The sequence below is a fragment of the Musca autumnalis genome, unplaced genomic scaffold, assembly GCF_047663935.1.
Source record: "Musca autumnalis isolate F117 unplaced genomic scaffold, ASM4766393v1 scaffold_5, whole genome shotgun sequence".
In the NCBI taxonomy this organism is placed as follows: domain Eukaryota; kingdom Metazoa; phylum Arthropoda; class Insecta; order Diptera; family Muscidae; genus Musca; species Musca autumnalis.
This window is the reverse complement of record NW_027412088.1, coordinates 43665552-43683350: the sequence shown is the minus strand read 5'-3', so window position 1 is coordinate 43683350 and position 17799 is coordinate 43665552. Positions and strand designations below refer to the sequence as shown.

The 17799-nt window shown below is 35.7% G+C and overlaps 1 protein-coding gene across 4 annotated transcripts in view; it reads right to left on the bottom strand.

Annotated features, from left to right (window-relative positions):
- The window catches only part of stl (ADAMTS metallopeptidase stall), a 133761-nt gene that overhangs the window by 38223 nt on the left and 77739 nt on the right, over nt 1–17799 (bottom strand). For all 4 annotated transcript variants that reach the window (XM_073955891.1, XM_073955889.1, XM_073955892.1 and 1 more), the window contains 2 exons: nt 12922–12994; nt 2229–2513 (listed from right to left, as the gene is read on the bottom strand). In XM_073955891.1, the coding sequence (XP_073811992.1) occupies nt 2229–2513; nt 12922–12994 (358 nt within the window). The remainder of the gene's footprint in view (nt 1–2228; nt 2514–12921; nt 12995–17799) is intronic.

Below are 17799 nucleotides of genomic sequence, written 5' to 3'. Positions count from 1 at the left end.
AATAAAATTTTGCATGGGGGTTCTATTCAAGTGAGCGGCAGTGTATCTCTGTCGGCCAAGCAGACTAATACTTTTTTACTTTTTAATATGGGAAACGGTATGGAAAAAAGACACATTTTTACCCATGAAATTTCAATAAATTGAAAAAAAGTGTTAAACGGATAGAACTGGAAGGAGGACACTTTTAGGCATCATTCTGTGAAACGAAACTTTGTTCCAGGCAGTTCCCTAATAGTTCTAGTCCACTAAAGTTGGAATTTCACAAAAATTTTGTACATTCCGAAAAATAAAATAGCTTACTTAATGTAATCGCTATGGTAATTTATTAGAAGGGTTCTTAAAGGCTACAATCCTACCTGCCTACAGTTTCCATAGTGCCACACCCATATCTTTCAATATAAGGACATAATTTTTTTGTTTCCGTAGTTTCAATATGTTTACGATCGAATCCCATATAGATTATAACAAAATATTGGGGTTTTGGCCAGGAAATCGATTTCCGAACCACTGTTCTGCGAATCTGCAGATGTTTTTGGAAAAAAACAAGGTCGATATTATTGTCATACAGAAAATACGATTGATTGGGAGAGGCGTCACAACAACACCAATAGGTTAAGCACTGTATTAAAACTTGTTTGCCAATGTTGAGCATTGAACTTTTAACATACGTTAGTCGGAAACACGTGTTTCGTGAAAGTGTACACATTACATAATAATGAGTAAAATAAGTAGCGTGTGCTGCAGAATTTTAAAGAAATAACTCATAGGCTACTGGTAAATTATTTTGTGATGGCTTATTCGGCTCATGTAGCTCCCACATTGTTGTTGATGATGTTCACAACATTCGACTAGGTTTCAAAATACTTTTGGTTGTGCTGGTATAACTCAAAATAAGAAGGAACCCCCAAACTGGTAACAATATATTGAATTTCGAATATTGTATAGCGGTTTCTTCTTTGAAGGTTTCAAATTAAAAATGTGTTTTTCTTATTTCTGCCGTTGGGCACAGTGTTGCGCCGGATTGACATTTAGATTTGGATACTATGAATGTCCAACAATAATTTTAAGGCATATTACGATCAAGCCTTAAGACAATTTTGCCTTCAGCAACAGCCCTCATATGTTCTCGTATGCAAAAGCAATAGAATTGCCATACTAATTTAAATTCATTGACCGCAAAAATTACGACTGTCTTTGTTTATTCTGCATTGGATAGACTGATTCAAGATTGCATATTTAGATATGCTTTGGTACTTTTTGAAACATTCATAAAGAATTCCAAAGGCAGCAGAAGGTCAAGTGGAGCGAAAATTGAAATGAACCATTATTTAATAATAAAAAAGCAAGCAATTGTGGTAGGATCTCAAATGGAACATAGATACTGATGTCTTACCATGGAGAGGCAATATAATAATAAAAAAGCAAACATTTCTGGTAGGTCTTGGGATCTTAAATGGAAAATAGATACTGATGTCTTATCTTGGAGAGGCAATATTTTTGAAATGGATTGAACAGGCTTTTAATATTCACAAATTATTTTTTTTTTTGTGTACTTATGAAATATATGTTGAGAAATGTTTGAGTTTACGGAGAAGCAGTGAATAGAAGAAGTAATGAAGTTATGATCTTCTTCACATCCCCTGGCTTGCCCCAAAAAATCAATGCTAGTTGCTCCTGGTCATAAGGAAATCAGTAGTAACTTTTTGAACATCATCTTCCATGAACGTGTTTAAGTAGAAAATCATTTTACTTTCCTTCCAATTGATCTATTAACCCGTCAACGTTGAGATTTTATTGCACTCCTGTCTCAATTCATTTCATGTTTATCATTCATCAACACTTGGCATCCAGATGGCACACTCATCTTTCGAACATTACTCCAATAACACTAATTGTATTTAATTAAACAATGAACATCACTGTATATTACAAAGTTTCCTTTCTTTCTTTTACATCTTTCATTCTCAGTCATCCAAACAACTGGAAAAAGAGGTCAAATAGGTCTTTACAACAAAACCATAACATTGGACTTTGAAGAAACGACTTACAATGCAAATGCCACAAAAAAAAAATCGATGATAGATATAGCGAAAGGCAAAAGAAAAACGATGAATAGAAATTATGGGCCATATGTTTGCTCTATGTAATTTACATTTTAACAAACTCTGTAACACTACCTTCGCTTCTGCGACCCCCCTTGATACATCACAGCCAAATGAATAACTTACCTTTGATTTGCACTGATACTATTGGAGGTAATTCTGGGGCGCCGCCGCTACTACCTTGACTATTTGGCGTTTGTTGTGGTGTTTCTGTTGCTGTTGCCGATGCTGGTTCATTGTCAGATCGTTTAGAGCGATGCACGACTGCAGCAGTGACGGTTTCTAAACTATTATTTGGTATTTGTAATTCCACAGACTCCCCCTCTTTATTGTAGCGAGTGGTAACATCTGTTGGATGTACTGTGGCAGCATTTGGTCGATATGTTAAGTGCACCAATTTTATGGAACGCTCTGCAAATAAAAAATAACAAATAGATAGATAATAAGTATGAAGAAAAATCGGTTAAGATTTTTTCGTTGTAGACAATGTTATGAAGAGGTAAAAATAATAATGTATGTCTTTATTATTATTTTAAATATTTTGTTACAACAAATAATAGTTGGCTTCGGGCAGATTAAGACGGAAGAGCTATTGTCTTCATATATATAAATCGTCAATATCGGATCACATAGATATGTAAGTAAACATACAATGCATCATTAATAGCCGCATTTTGCAGCTTTCTGACAAAAAATAAATTTCTAGGCAAGTATTCTCTAGATTTTTTTCAATATATTATGTTTTGGTGCACATTCAATAGCTTCATTTTGGACATAGCAGCATCAACGTTTTGGTGAAATAAATTTAATTAGGTTGTAGAATTTGTATACATCCACACAAAAATAAAATCTAAAATTGTTTGTGAACCCTCAATAATAAGAAGTGTGCAAAACAAATGCAACACTAGGAAGGAGAATGCAAACACGGCTGCTACTGAGTGAAAAAATTGTCTACCAACATTTTCCGAACATGTTACCAAAAGGTTACCAACATATGTTTAATATAAACAATTTTTTATACTATGGGGGTATAATCTGTCTGTTGAAATCAAGATATAGCTCGCAATATCTAAGATAAAGCTTTATAATTAAGAATATATGTTTATATTACTCCTTCAATATTTGATGTTGAAAATGGACTATATCATCATCCACTTGTTTGCGCCATCTATTCCTTGGCTTGTCAATTCTGCGTGCACCGCCAAGCGGTCCGTATACGTTTGCCTCTCGTATAACCTTTTCCAGCAGGATGTTGAAGAGATCACACGAAAGGCTGTCTCCTTGTCTGAAAGCTCTTTTGGTACCAAACTCTTCGGAGAGGTTCTTTCCTATATTAACTGAGGACCTCGTGTCAGTTAAAGTGCGGGGATACCAAATTCAGACATGGCTTGGAATACATTTGAAATAAGCGGGCTGTCGAAGGCTGCTTTATAATCGACAAAAAGGAGGTAGGTGTCGATCTGCATCTCTTGGGTCTTCTCCAGGATTTGCCGCAGGGTAAATATCTGGTCACTGATGGGCTTGCCAGATCTAAAGCATTGGTATGGTCTAATTATCTCGTTGACCATATGCTATAGTCGTTCGCACAATATCCCTGACACGATCTTGTAGGCAATAGGGAATAGACTTATGCCCCTATAGTTAGAGCATACAGCCTAACTCTCCCCTATTGTGGACGGGGCACAGGATACTCAGGTTCCAATCGTAGGGTACTCGTTCTTCCTGCCAGATGGTGCTAACTAGCTGATGAATACACCTTATCAGCGTGTCGCCTCCGGTTTTGAATAGCTCGGCTGGTAGACCATCGGCTCCTGCTGCCTTTTTATTCTTCAGCCGATTTATTGCTGTCTTTACCTCATCTTGGCTGGGCGGTATACATTCAATACCATCTTCTGGGATTGGGACTGTGGTATCTTCGTCGTCTTCGCTGCTATTGGATACCAACAGTTTTGAAAAATGTTCTTTCCATATCCTGAGTACACTATCTGTATCAGTTACCAAATTACCTTGCTGGTCTCTACAAGAGGATGTGCCTGTACCAAAGCCATCAGTTTGATGCTTGACTCTTTGGTAGAATTTTCGGACTTCATTCTGGCTCCTGTACATCTCGATTTTTTCACACTCCGGCTTTTCCATCTCTCTTTTTTTTTCTTGCGGAAAATACGTTTCTCTTCTCTCCTTTTCTCCCTGTATCTCTATCGTGCGCTACGCGTTGCTACGGATTGTAAAGTAGCCTATATACCGCATCTTTCTCTTCGGTGGTAGCACGACACTCCTGATCATACCATGGATTCCTTGGTGGAGGTGTCTGGTACACAATTTTGGATTTTGTGGCTGTTTGCATGGAGTGGGTAATGCTTTGCCATTGCGCTGATATATTGTCGGGATAAGGAGTGCTTTGATTAAGCAATTGGGATAGTTGAGTGGAATATGCTGTGCCTGTCTGTTGTGATTGCAGCTTACCGATGTCTAACTTTAGTGTTGCGTCTGTTCGTACTTTGTTTGCTACGTTTAAGCGGGTGCGTACCTTTGCTGCAACAAGGTAGTGGTCCGAATCAATGTTTGCGCCTCGGAACGATCGTACATCCAATACGCTCGATGAATGTCTTCCATCTATCACAACATGATCAATTTGATTTCTTGTTTTCTGATCTGGAGACAGCCAGGTGCCCTTATGAATATCGAGATGATTAAATCTGGTACTGCTAACTACCATGTTTGTTTGCAGCTGCAAAGTCTATCGGCCTCTTACCATTGTCAGATGTTTCACTGTAGAGACTGAATTTCCCGACTGTTGGGCCAAAGATATTCTCCTTTCCAATTTTGCCATTAAAATCGCCTAGAATGATTTTAATGTCATGGGCACATATGACCGTTGCATATGTTTCTTCTAAGCGCTCGTAAAATATATCTTTGGTCTGTTCGTCCTTTTCTTCAGTGGGAGCATGAGCGGAAATAAAGCTGATGTTGAAGAATTTAGCTTTTATTCGAATTGCAGCAAGTCTTTCATTCACTGGGGTGAAGCTTGATACCAGATGTTTAAGCCTCCGACGAACTACGAATCCGCAATCAAACTCATGCTTTACGTCATGGCAGCTATAATACAGTGCGTCACCTTTAGGTGTTGTTGTGACGCATTTCCCAATCCATCGTATTTCCTGTATGGCAGCAATATCGGCCTTGTACTTTTCAAGTACGTCTGTCAATGCGAAGACTGCACCTTCTCTATAAAGAGTGCGAACATTTCAGGTTCAGATTCGCAGATCATGGTCTTTAAAGCGTTTGCGGGGTTCGTCTACTTTATCGGTTCACGTGTTGATATACGAGTATACGAGGGAACTACAAAACTTTGCCAGACGCCATTTGAGATTTTTTTTTTTTTTTTTTAATGTTTTACAGATTTTACCATCCGAAAAGTTTGACATACGATCACTTTCCAAAAAAATAGAATTTATCACGGCAAGATTGCATAAATCAAATTAAATCTTTGTATGTCGATAAAAAACTATCCTATAGTACTATGAACAACTGGTTTAATGAATTCAATAGTGATCGACACTCGCTAAAAAACGAAGGCCGTAAGAGTCGTCCAAAAACGGCTGTTGTGTCAGAAAAAAATTGAACTGTGCGTGAACGGATAATGGTTGAATGGTGAGAAAGAGGCAACTTTGGGCATTTCTTCAACCAAATAACATATTATATTGCATGAATACCTGACCGCAAAAAATGGGGGTTTTCTCATTAGATCCAGCACAATTTGAAAATTGCTCAAAAAAGGCCCTTGTCGATGGATGCAAAGAAATTGTGAATAAATACGGTGGCGGTGATTAAAACGATGTTTATAAGATTGTTACAGATGGCGAATCTTGGATCTTTGCGTATGCGACCGAAACAAAACTGCCGTCGACCGTGTGGGTCTTCGAAGGCGAGCCAAATCATACGAGAGTTGTTCATGGAAAAAGCACTTCGAAGCAAATGGTCGCCTGTTTCTTCGGCCAAATTCACCATGTGGCGACTATAGGGTTTGAGCAACGTAGGACGGTTAATTGTGAGTGGTACACTACAATTTGTTTACCTGAATCCGGAGAAATTCGAAAACCGAACATGAGAAGACGAATCATTGTGCACCGCGACAATGTGAGCTCTCGAACATCGATTCCAAACAGCGCCTTGTTGACAGGACAAAACGTGGAATTGATAGGTCATCCGCCGTACAGCCCTGCCTTGACACCCAATTACTTCATATGATTCCCAAACATCAAGAAAAAAATACCTGGTCAACGATTTTCGTCGCCAGAAGATGCTGTTGAAGCGTTTAAAAATATATTTTTGACTGCAGCCTACGTAGAACACGCCTCCCGCTTTTCTATATTTCTAAAGTTTTAGACCAGTATCTATACGAAATGTCTGATATTTAGTATTTGATTTCCGCTAGGTATATAAAACACGTTTTTTATATATTTTTGATATACCTGTCGATTTTCGGTACACAAGTTGTTACAATAAAAATCAAAGCGATTCGAGAGCAAGTCTTAAACTGAACTTTTTCGAAATTTTTTGTGGGAGGTACCCGATGGAGTGGACAGATAGAGTCCATATTGGAACCTCATCTACGTCTGGTACAAATTTCAATATGTGTAAAATATGGCCCAAAGCGGTTACTTCATTCAAGAGTTATCGTGCGCATAATTATTTGGCTCATCTTCAAACGTAAACTAAGGTTGGACATAATAATTCGAAGGCCATATTTTGGACCAAATCGGTTGATCAGTTCGAGAGTTATAGTGCGCTCCAGAACACTACACATGGGACCATAGGGATTTCCTACAACTTTGGGAATTTATTCTAAAATTAAAGCAATTCAGAGCAGATCTAAAACTGAACTTATCGGAGATTTTGTGTGGGAAGTATCCGAAGGAATAGACTGATAGAGTCCATATTGGAACCTCATCTAGAAGGTTGAAATTTAACGATGCGTAAAGTATGGATTTTTCCGAACATTTTTCAAGAGGTACCTGAAGGAGCGAATCTATATGGCTCATCTTCGAAATAAAACTATTTTGGACAACATATTACGAAGGCCAAATTGGTTCATCCGTTCGGGAGTTATTATGCGCTCCAAACGGGCAGACAGACGAACGAACATTGCTAATTCGAATCCAACAGCTATTTCGGTTGAAAAATTTAGGTAAAATTCCTAAAAATGACGAAAATTGGGGGGTAGCCTTATACGGAGGCTATACCAAAACATGGACTATGTTGGTTTTTGGTGGAGATGTTTTATGAACTTTGGGAACCTCTAATTTTTAATTACAGTAGTTCGGCCAAATCTGAAGATACCGAAAATCGGGAGGTACCGTTTTATGGGTGCTATACCCAATCATAGACTTAAATTAACAATTTTTGGTGAAGATATTTTATGACCACTGTGAACCTCGATTGCCAAATTACAGATAGTTCGGCCAAAAAGTAACTAAAAAATATCGGGAAGTGCCGTTATATGGGGGCTCTGTCGGAACGTTAACTATGTTGAACATATTTGGTGAAAATAATTTGTGACCTCTTAAACCTCAAACGTCAAGTTACAGATAGTTTGGTCAAAAAATGTTGCCTTTCATAATATCGAAAATCGGGAGGTAAAGTTATATGAGGCTAAACCGAGACAGGAACCTACATATGTTGGTAATTTTTAGTTAGGATATTGTGTAACCTCTGGGAACGTCAAACGTCAAATTATACCTGGTTCGGTCAAATGTAACTAAAATCCTCAAAATACCGAAAATCTGGAGGCATACGGAGGCTATACCGAAACGTGGACCTATGTTGAACATTTTTGGTACAGTAGTTTTGTGACCGCTGGGAGCATCAAACGACAAATTGCAGGTACTTCTGTCAAAAAAGGTAGCTAAATTCATAAAAATACCGAAAATCGGGAGGTACCATTATATGAGGGCTATACCAAAATATGGACCTATGTTGACAATTGGTAAAAATAATTTGCGACCTCTTGGGAGCCTCAAACGTCAAATTGCACGTACTTCTGTCAAAAAATGTAGCTAAAACCCCCAAACTACCGAACATCTGGAGGAGTCGTTATATTGGGCTATACCAAAACTTGAACCTATATTGAACATTTTTGTTGAAAATAATTTGTTACCTCGTTAAACCTCAAACATTAAATTACAGGTAGTTCGGTCAGAAAAGTTGATCAAAGCCCTCAAAACTATGAAAATCTGGAGGTACTATTATCTAGGGGCTATATCGAGACATAGACCTATGTTGACACATTTTGGTTAAGATATTTTGTGACCTCTGGCAACCTCTAACGTCAAACTACATATAGTTCGGTAAAATGTAGATACAATCCTCCAAATGCAGAAAATCGGGAAGTACAGTTATATAGGGGCTATACCCAGACATGGACCTAAGTTAAAATTGTTGGTGGAGATATTTTGTGACCTCTAATACCGAAAATCTGGAGGTACGACTATATGGGGGTTATACCGAAACATAGACATATGTTAAACATTTTTGGTAGAGTTGTATAGTTCATGAACGCACTAATTCAATTGAACGATTCATTGAAAAGAGCGTATGAACTAGATCAGTCGATATAGTTCATTATAGTTCAATAGCTCACTAAGCGCCGACCTAAAGATCCACGAAGAAGATCAACGAATGATTCACAATCTAGTTCACATGTCATTACATATGAATAAAGTGACGCCGTCTTCTGTGCTAAATGCCTTCGTAATGTAATGAGTTTTGTTGGATCAATGTGAAGTGTCAACCCCCATTGTAATAAAAGTAATTTCTACATAAATAACATTTTTACATAAAATATCCCAATATAACGAATCTATTACCTATTCAATATACCTTGTTTTGGACAGAAAAAGGGAAAAAAGAAACAAAGCTTTTTTCGCAGTGATAATTTCTACGCACACACAACATACGAGTTTTTTGCCAGCCACTTAATTAAATTCTAATTACAATTTTTTCTGAAGGAAGTTTTTTGTAATCTTAATGCAAACTTAATATTTCTTTATCTAAATATAGTATTTTGTTAGTTAATTATACTATTGCATTGCTTTTTTCCTACTTGGTGTATATGTATCTGTTTTCATCAGGCGGACGATTAAGAGCCCGTGAACGATTCTGATCCGAATGATTGAACTGGATTGTGAACTATGAACTAGATTACTGAACTAGTTCAGTAAAAAGAACTGAGCTATTGAACTAGATCTTTCGAATGAACTAGATTGTACAACTCTAATTTTTGGTGAAAATATTTTATGACCAGTGTGAACCCCAATTATTAAATTACAGGTAGTTCGCCCACATCAACAGCTAAAACCCTCAAAACACCGAAAATCGTGAGGTACCGTTATACCATAACATGGACCTATGTTGACAATTTTTGATGAAAATAATTTGTGAGCTCTTGGAAATTCAAAAGTTCTATTAAGATCCTCAAAATACCGAGAATCGGGATGTTAAGTTATATGGGTGCTATACACACAGACATATGCTGAAAATTTTTGGTAAAATTGATTTTTGACCTCTGGGAACCTCAGACGTCAAATTATATATAGTTCGGCCTAATGTAGCTAAAATCCTCAAAATACCGAAAATCAGGAGGTACCGTTATATGAGGGCTATACCAAAACTAGGACCTATGTCCACAATTTTTGTGAAATTTCTTGATCCTAAATGCCGAATTATAGCTGAACAGAAAATGTATCTGCTAATGTCAAAATTGCTGTTATTCCAAAACCTGGACTGATATAGCCCATATTCAAACTTGACCAGCCTATGCAAAAATAAACACCGGTGCAAAATATAGAGTTCTAACTTAATTTATGCGGATGCTAGAGTTACGGCGGACATGGCTCAACTCCGCTTTTTATACTGATCAAGAATATGTGTGGATTTCTGAGGGAAATCGAACACTTCTTCAAAATGAAGTTTTTGATTTCCTTTAATTTTTGCTGTGGTGATGATGCCTGCTCATCAGGAAACAAATTTTTCAGAAATTTTTGACTAAAGGTTCCAGAGATATCGCGCCTTGAAAAAGTCGAATTCTGTAAAAATTATATGCAAAGAAATACACATAACTTCTTTAAATTTGATCCAAATCCAATCCAAGCCATCGACTGTAATATGAATGCAACATTGAAAAAATTGATTTCTCGAATAGAAGGGGTACAAATGAGTCGTCTTTGGAAATAAAAAGCTTCAATTTGAACTTCACAAATGCAAAATTGCAATCTTGGATGTATAAATAGGAGCTCCAAATGGCGAAAATTGTCTAGCAACAACAACAACATCTAATATGCCTGATGATGTTAGCCTAACCAGCTAACGAAACGATCGTCGCATAGTGGTTGATGTTTGTGTGTAGGACTTCGATAGATATCAATTTTTCAATGTAATCTCCTTAGGTCATAAAAAGCTCGATTAATTAAATTAATTAAATCTCACAAATAATGGCCTTCGCCCCTAAAAAGTCAAAAACTTAAAAAGAAAAAATCTTTTTTTGCATGTTTTTTATCAGCTATTTAATACAAAAATTTTGCTAGCAGACTTCGATGCTATTTTCGCGATTTAATATTTAAAATCAATTCATATCAATGGTTCTTTGATATTCTCCAATTTTTTTTATTATACTACGATTAATTACACAAATTTTAAGTCCTATTTGGTAAAAGGATTCGAATAATTAATATGTTTCTTAATTTTGTTATTTTACCAAAAAAAATTAAAAAATATTTTTTTAACATTTGTTTTGTTGTTTTTTATAGGAATTTATCTTAAACATCTTAAAAACTTCGTAATTTTTAATTTTTTAATTTATCACACCGAAATGGCTGAAATATGGTATTTAGTCTTCGTTGGGGGTATACAACTTTCTCCTAGAAATTTGTTGGTATAGGTTCATGCCCTCATATATATAGGAACGGTACCTCCCGATTTTCGGTATTTTGAAGGTTGTGGCCACAGCAACCCACCCAAATGGCCGAATTTGGGTATTTAGTCTTTGTTGGAGGTAAAAGCCTTTCTGACTGAAATTCGTAGGTATAGGTCCACATTTTGATATAGCCCCATAGAGCGGTACCTTCCGATTTTCGTAATTCTGAAGGTTGTGACGTCATTATCCCACCGAAAAACTGAAATTTGGTATTTAGTCTTCTTTGAGTGTAAAAACTTTCAGCCAGAAATTTGTATGTATTGATCGACGTTTTGATATAGACCCCATGGAACGGTACCTCCCTAATTTCGGTCTTCTGCTTCAATACAAGTCGTGGTGGAGGGTAAAACAAGTTCGGCCTGTAGTGCGACTCTCTAACTCATTTTTTGAGTTACCGACAAAAATCGGTAAAATTAAAACCCAAAATTGTGAATGAAAAGTTGAAATAAAAGTTGACAACACTCTTGCTATCGGTAGAACTTTACGACTGCTTCTTATTCGTCGCTAACTTACCGAAAAAACATCGGTACATTGTCGGTAACTGAAAAAATGAGTTACAGAATCGCAATACTGGGCGAACTTAACGACGTTCCTACTTGTTTTTGTTTACATTACTTTGAAATAGGTTACATAATGACTAACGGATCCAAATTATTGCTGGGTATTAATGGTAGAACAGAGAATATGCGTCCTACTACAAAAACAGTAGTGACAATTCTTAATGTTGTAAGCGCTAGACAGCTACAAATCACAACTAACAATTTTCGCCAACAGCTCTGATTTCCGATTTTTTAAGATTTTCTTTTTTTTTAATTTTGCAGATTTCTCTAAATTTTTCTTAAAAATTGGACCGATTTTTTACGAATCTCTTAAAATTTCCAACGCTCCAATTTCTAATCGATTTTTAAGGGATTTTTTTGTTCGGTTGTTGTCGAAAAAAGAAAGTGATAAATTGTTAACATTTTTTTTATATAAATTCAACATATAAAAATTATAATTCAAGTTATGTTGATTGAACACAAATTAACCTTAAAGTTAAAAAAATATTCAGCAAATATGCTTTATCCTATAACAAATACATATATACGTATACGAACGTAATGTAAAGCGGGCAATAACAGTTTTTGTTATTATCAGTATACTAATTGTCGCCTTTTATGTAAGAAAAAGTGTCGTGGAAGTAAATTCTTAGGCGTGGTAGTGAGAAGCTCACTTCCAATTGCTTGCAGGCAAGCAACTCTTGGCAATTATTGTTTTTCCTTGGTTTTTTCTCTTTTTTCTATTAAATAGTGGTTTACCTTAATTATTGCAGTTTTTTATTCGATTTTTTCATATTGTTTTCATTTTTACACTTAATGGCTCACTCATTGCATGGATGGTGGTTTGGATTACCCGGTTAGAAGAGCTAAAGCAAAATGATTGACTTATTGAGATTACCACAAAACGAAGGTGATATTTGATACTTTTCTGCAACCTCAGTTACCCAAAGTTATTAAAGTCACCTATATTTATAAGTTCACCATGGTCATGTTAATGGCAACATTGTGCTGGGAGTTTATACATGTCAATATATTGGAATTATGAGTATTAAGTAACCGCAAAGTAAAAGCCGTTTAGTAGAAATAATTTCCTCATGCCCTGAGAAAGTTCTGATCAATACTTGGTAAGGCTATTATTGCTAATTACTTCTAGCAAAGACGTTTAATAAAAGTACATATTAAAACTACAAAAAGCACAGATTTCGTCCTTAAATGTTGATCAAAAATGTTAAATTTTAAAACTTTCTTTGTTCTAAATATATTCCATAAACTCCTCCCTCTACTTTCAACACGAACACAACATACTTACTCTTTCTTGACTTTCCAAATATTAATTCACGTTCATGTTCTCGCAAATGCTCCAGTAAGTTGTCTTCATCAATCTGTAACGAAAATAGGCAAACAGAAACATATATTTAAATTTCCATTTCAAATTAAACAGTTATTGTTGTTGTAATTAAAACAGATTCTGCAAAATACCTACTTAAACGTTTTGATTTAATAATTTAAGAAAAACACACACATTAAATGTCCTACAAAAATAAAATACTAAAAACGAAACAGTAGTGTTGAAAAGAGTTTTTCTTTGTGCGGCACAACAACACTTTCACTATGAATTTCCATATCCATAACATTTATGATGGCTGGTGCGGTGGCACTACTAGCCCAGATGCTATTGAAAGCAAAGATGAAACCAACGATACAAAATGAAAAGAAGAAGAAAACTAAGCATTAACACTTGGGTGCTCATTAAAAAGTACGGTGGAGAAGGAGGTGCAGAAATTTGTACTCATATCAATGCCAACAACAAGAGCAGCAGCACCCCCTCATCAGCTACGAATATGTGGATGCGGCTTGTGATATTTCACCCATGTGAATACACAAAACACATGTTTTCATCATTTATATTTTTTCTTGAAAGCGTTACTTTTTTGTCTTCTTGTAAAAAAATGAAACTGGCATAACGGCATTTTATTTAAATACTAATTAATTTCTAAAGTTGTTCGAGTTATGGAATCGTGTCTGTAATTGTCATAGTTTTCTTTTTTTATTAATTAATTTGTGAGTTCTTACTTTTTTACATGTTTGTGCATTGTTTACAAATGGAAATTGTTAATAACACGTAAAATGTAAAATTTATGTTGATAAAAAGACTAAAAGGCCTTAAAGTACAAAGACGTCTTAAATGTCCATACAAATCAATTTATTAAATAGCATTTACTTCAAGATCACTGTTATGGTTAAGCATAGCGGAGTAGTACCAGAAGCGTTCATATCGTGAGGATTGCAGAATATCCACTAGATATATTGGAAGCTGCGAAATAAGTAATCTATCCCAGTAAGCTACGCTGATTTGAGCAGAGAATCTCGAAGTAAATGGGTAACGTAAGGGATAAATGATACCAAGCAACGGTCCTGGGAATTATAAATGAAATTATTCGAATTTAAAGAGGTATGACCAGGAGTGTTGTGCTGCTACTGAAGAGAAGAATGCGGTACCCTGCAATCTGTAGCAACGCTTACAATAGAGATCTCGGGAGAAAAGAAGAGATGTGAAACGTTTTTCCTCAAAAATAAGAAAGAAATGGAAAAGCGGAAGTGTAAAAAATCGAGTCATACACGATACAGAATGCAGTCCGAAAATTCTACCAAAGAGTTAAACATCAAACCCAAGGGCCTGTACATTTTCCTGGTAGCAGATACTTAAAGAGTACTCAGGTAATGGAAGGAATATTTTTGCAAACTGTTGGTATCCAATACTAGAAAAGACGACGAAGATACCACGGAACATGTACTGAGTGTATATCTTCAGACCAGGAGAAGCTGAAGACAGCAATAAACCGGCTGAAGGACTATTCAAAACCGGAGTCGACACGCTAATAAGGTGTATGCATCAGCTTGTTAGCGCCATCTGGCAAGAAGAACGCGTACCGACGATCCTATGTCCCATCCACAATTGCATATAATGCATTTGCATATGGTCAACGAAATAATTAGAGCATTTCAGTGCGGCTTTAGACCTGGCAAATCCACCATTGATCAGATATGTACCTTGAGACACCAAACATGTTTTAGTCGATTATAAAGGAGCCTTCGACAGCCCCTACGTTCAAAGTTATTCCAAGCCATGTCTGAATTAAGTATCCCCGCAAAGTGGCTCAGCCACTAAACGGGAAAAAGAAAGTTGATTGTATCGACTCTGACCACCTGTGGAAGTTGGCACTTATAATTTTGAGATAGTTAAAGACTTCGTCTACCTCGGCACCGCCGTAAACACAACAAAGTCTCTGTGAGCGACAGTAAACAAGAATTCACTGTGCAATGTATTAATGGGAGAGCCACAATGGGTAGTCCCTTCCAAAATTTGCAAACGCAACTCGCCACCAAAGATTATCTTGGTGGATAGCAAGTCCCAACAGTAGCAAGCTTCAACCACGAAAACTGAAATACTTAAGGTTCAGCTAGTATGAAGTGTATGAGAATTATTCTGCATTGATGACAGCAAGCGAATGACTTCATTGAATGACTGGGGTAGAGGGAGGTGCCGTTGAGCGCATGCTGATTCACTGCTACTGTGATGGCAGGGGTAGACGGTTGGTGTTGTTGTATTTATGTATGTGACATTTGTCACGTTACAAAATAACGTCGATAGATCTACCGGTCAATATACTATGACTGTATAAACCACGAGCTGTATCTGCTTTACAACGACATCAGTATAGTTAAACGTATCGAGATACAACGATTGTGTTGGCTAGGCCATGTTATACATGATAAACCCACTAAAAAAGCGTATAAATACGGGACGCATGGCGGTGCATGCCGAACTGGAAGGTCAAGGGTTCGATCGAGTAAACAAGTGGAAGAGGATGTCGAAAAACGCGGTATTCCAAATTGGAAAAATAAAGCAATACATAGAGAGGATGGGAATCTTTTCTTAGTTCGACTTATAGGACAAATGTTTTGTAGAAGGCCAACGTAGTAATATACAAATTTGTGGAAACATATGCACGTTTTGGAATAGCCCCAATATTTTTGACGTTTTTAGCTACATTTTCGAGCCCAATTATCTACAATTCGGCATTTAGTCAAAAAACTTACGTAAAAAAATTTTTGGACATATGTACATGTTATGGAATAGACCTATATTACTGTTTAACCTATTTGAGGTATTTTAAAGTTTTTAGCTTCAGTTTAGCTTCATTTAGCTATAGTTTGGCATATGTGGCTCTTGGCGGTCGGAAAACTCTTCCACTAAACGTTATATTTTCACGTTTTGGTATAGCCCCCTTTGGTACAGTCCCCTTGTTCAGAAATCCCAATATTTTATCGTCACCGATTGTTAATTTCTAAGGAAACCAAAAATTAGGTCAAAATATTGGAGTGGTATTTTCCTAAAGACGAACCATTTTCCACATTTTGGAAAATATGTAATTTTGGCAAATTCCTGAAGAAACATATAGCTATTTTAATATTTCCTCAGGTACCAAATTTTTCTGAAATTCTAACTTTAGGAGAGTAGAATTTTTAGGGAACAGCATGGAACAAAGTTTGGTATTTGCAAAAAGATGCCCTCCTTCAGCCCATATATACTTTTGAACCCGTCCCGTCCGTTTAACCGTTTTTTTAATTTATTCAAATCACATGGGTAAATTGTGTATTTTGTTCAAACCTTTTCCCATATTAATTACAGCTTTTTAACTACACAGAAAAAAAACATTCTATTCAGGAATATTGTTCAAAAATTGTTCCCAATGTTCAGATTTTTGCATTTTATGAATATAATTCATAAAGCAATATATACTTGTTTCTTTTTTTAATGAAAAATAAACATGGGATATACGTGTATGCTATTTTGTAAAATATGAACCAATTCATTCATACTGAATTAAAAATATGTACTTTTCTTTAAAGCAAGAAAAAGTTTACATTTTTATGAAATTATTATTTTCTATAAACATTTTGTTTTTTTATATTTTTTCGCCGGCACAATTTTATTATTTTATTTTGTAATTATTGTTCTATAACGTTTGATTTTTCCAGATGATTTATCTATCTTGTAAAGCAGAACAATGTAAACCATATGTACGTACGTATTGAGTCCATCAGCTCTAGCTTGAATTATTATATGTTCAATTTATATTAAAGAAAATAAAAAAATGTATATGCGAACTATATGTTATTGATGTATCCAACTAGCATTTGGAAGACTGTTTTTTTTTCAAAAATCACATTGCACAGTCTTTTTAGAGTCCTTTTGGTGATCAAAAACTGATTAAGTCGCTTGTATGATCAGAAAGGGACTCGAATGTGACTCCCTGTAATGATTAAAAAACTTCAATTTATAATACAACAACAAATGTGTAGCAATCACAAATAAATCATTGATGTGTTTAAAATGTGACCATTTTTTTATTTATTGTCACATATTAATCATCTGGAAGATTGAAAAATGCTTAATCAAAAAAGGGTCATGCAGGTTTTGAGAAGTGATTATAATTATGTATCATCTGATCATATTTTGAACAGTTAGGTGATTAAAAACTGATTGTTTTGTTTTATTTTTGTTTGGCTGTAAATAATTCTCATATACACTTTCTACAAAACTTTGATATAAATGTAACGTATAATATGAAAGGTATAGACAAACACAACACATGTTCAGATTTTGCCAAGTGAAATGAAGAAGCAGTATACTAACCACCGCGCAACATAAAGGATAATTAAAAGACATAACAAAGCAGAAAAGACAACAAAACAAAGGAAAGAATAAAAAAAAAAAATTTTAATTTATTTCGTCTAATAAAATGACTCATAAATGACTCCCTAAAGACTCATAAATGATTCTAAACATGACTCAAAAAAGACTCGAAAAGGGCCCCACATTAATCAACAAATCACCAATAAATGATTGAAATACGACTCGAAAAAGACTTAATATTCCATCAGAAAATAGTCAAAAATGACTCGAAACTAATGCAGAGGAGGACTCATGATTTGTTTAGAAGAGTCGCCTGAGGTTACGTTTTCCTCCCGACAAAGGAGTCATTTATGATCAGAAAATGAGCTCACATTCCAGCTTTTTAATCGTGCAGTCGGATCAAAAAAGACACGAATTTGATTAGAATTTTCAAAAAATGCTGGCTGGGTAGTGATTGTTTTCCGACAACAAACGACCTCTATACGT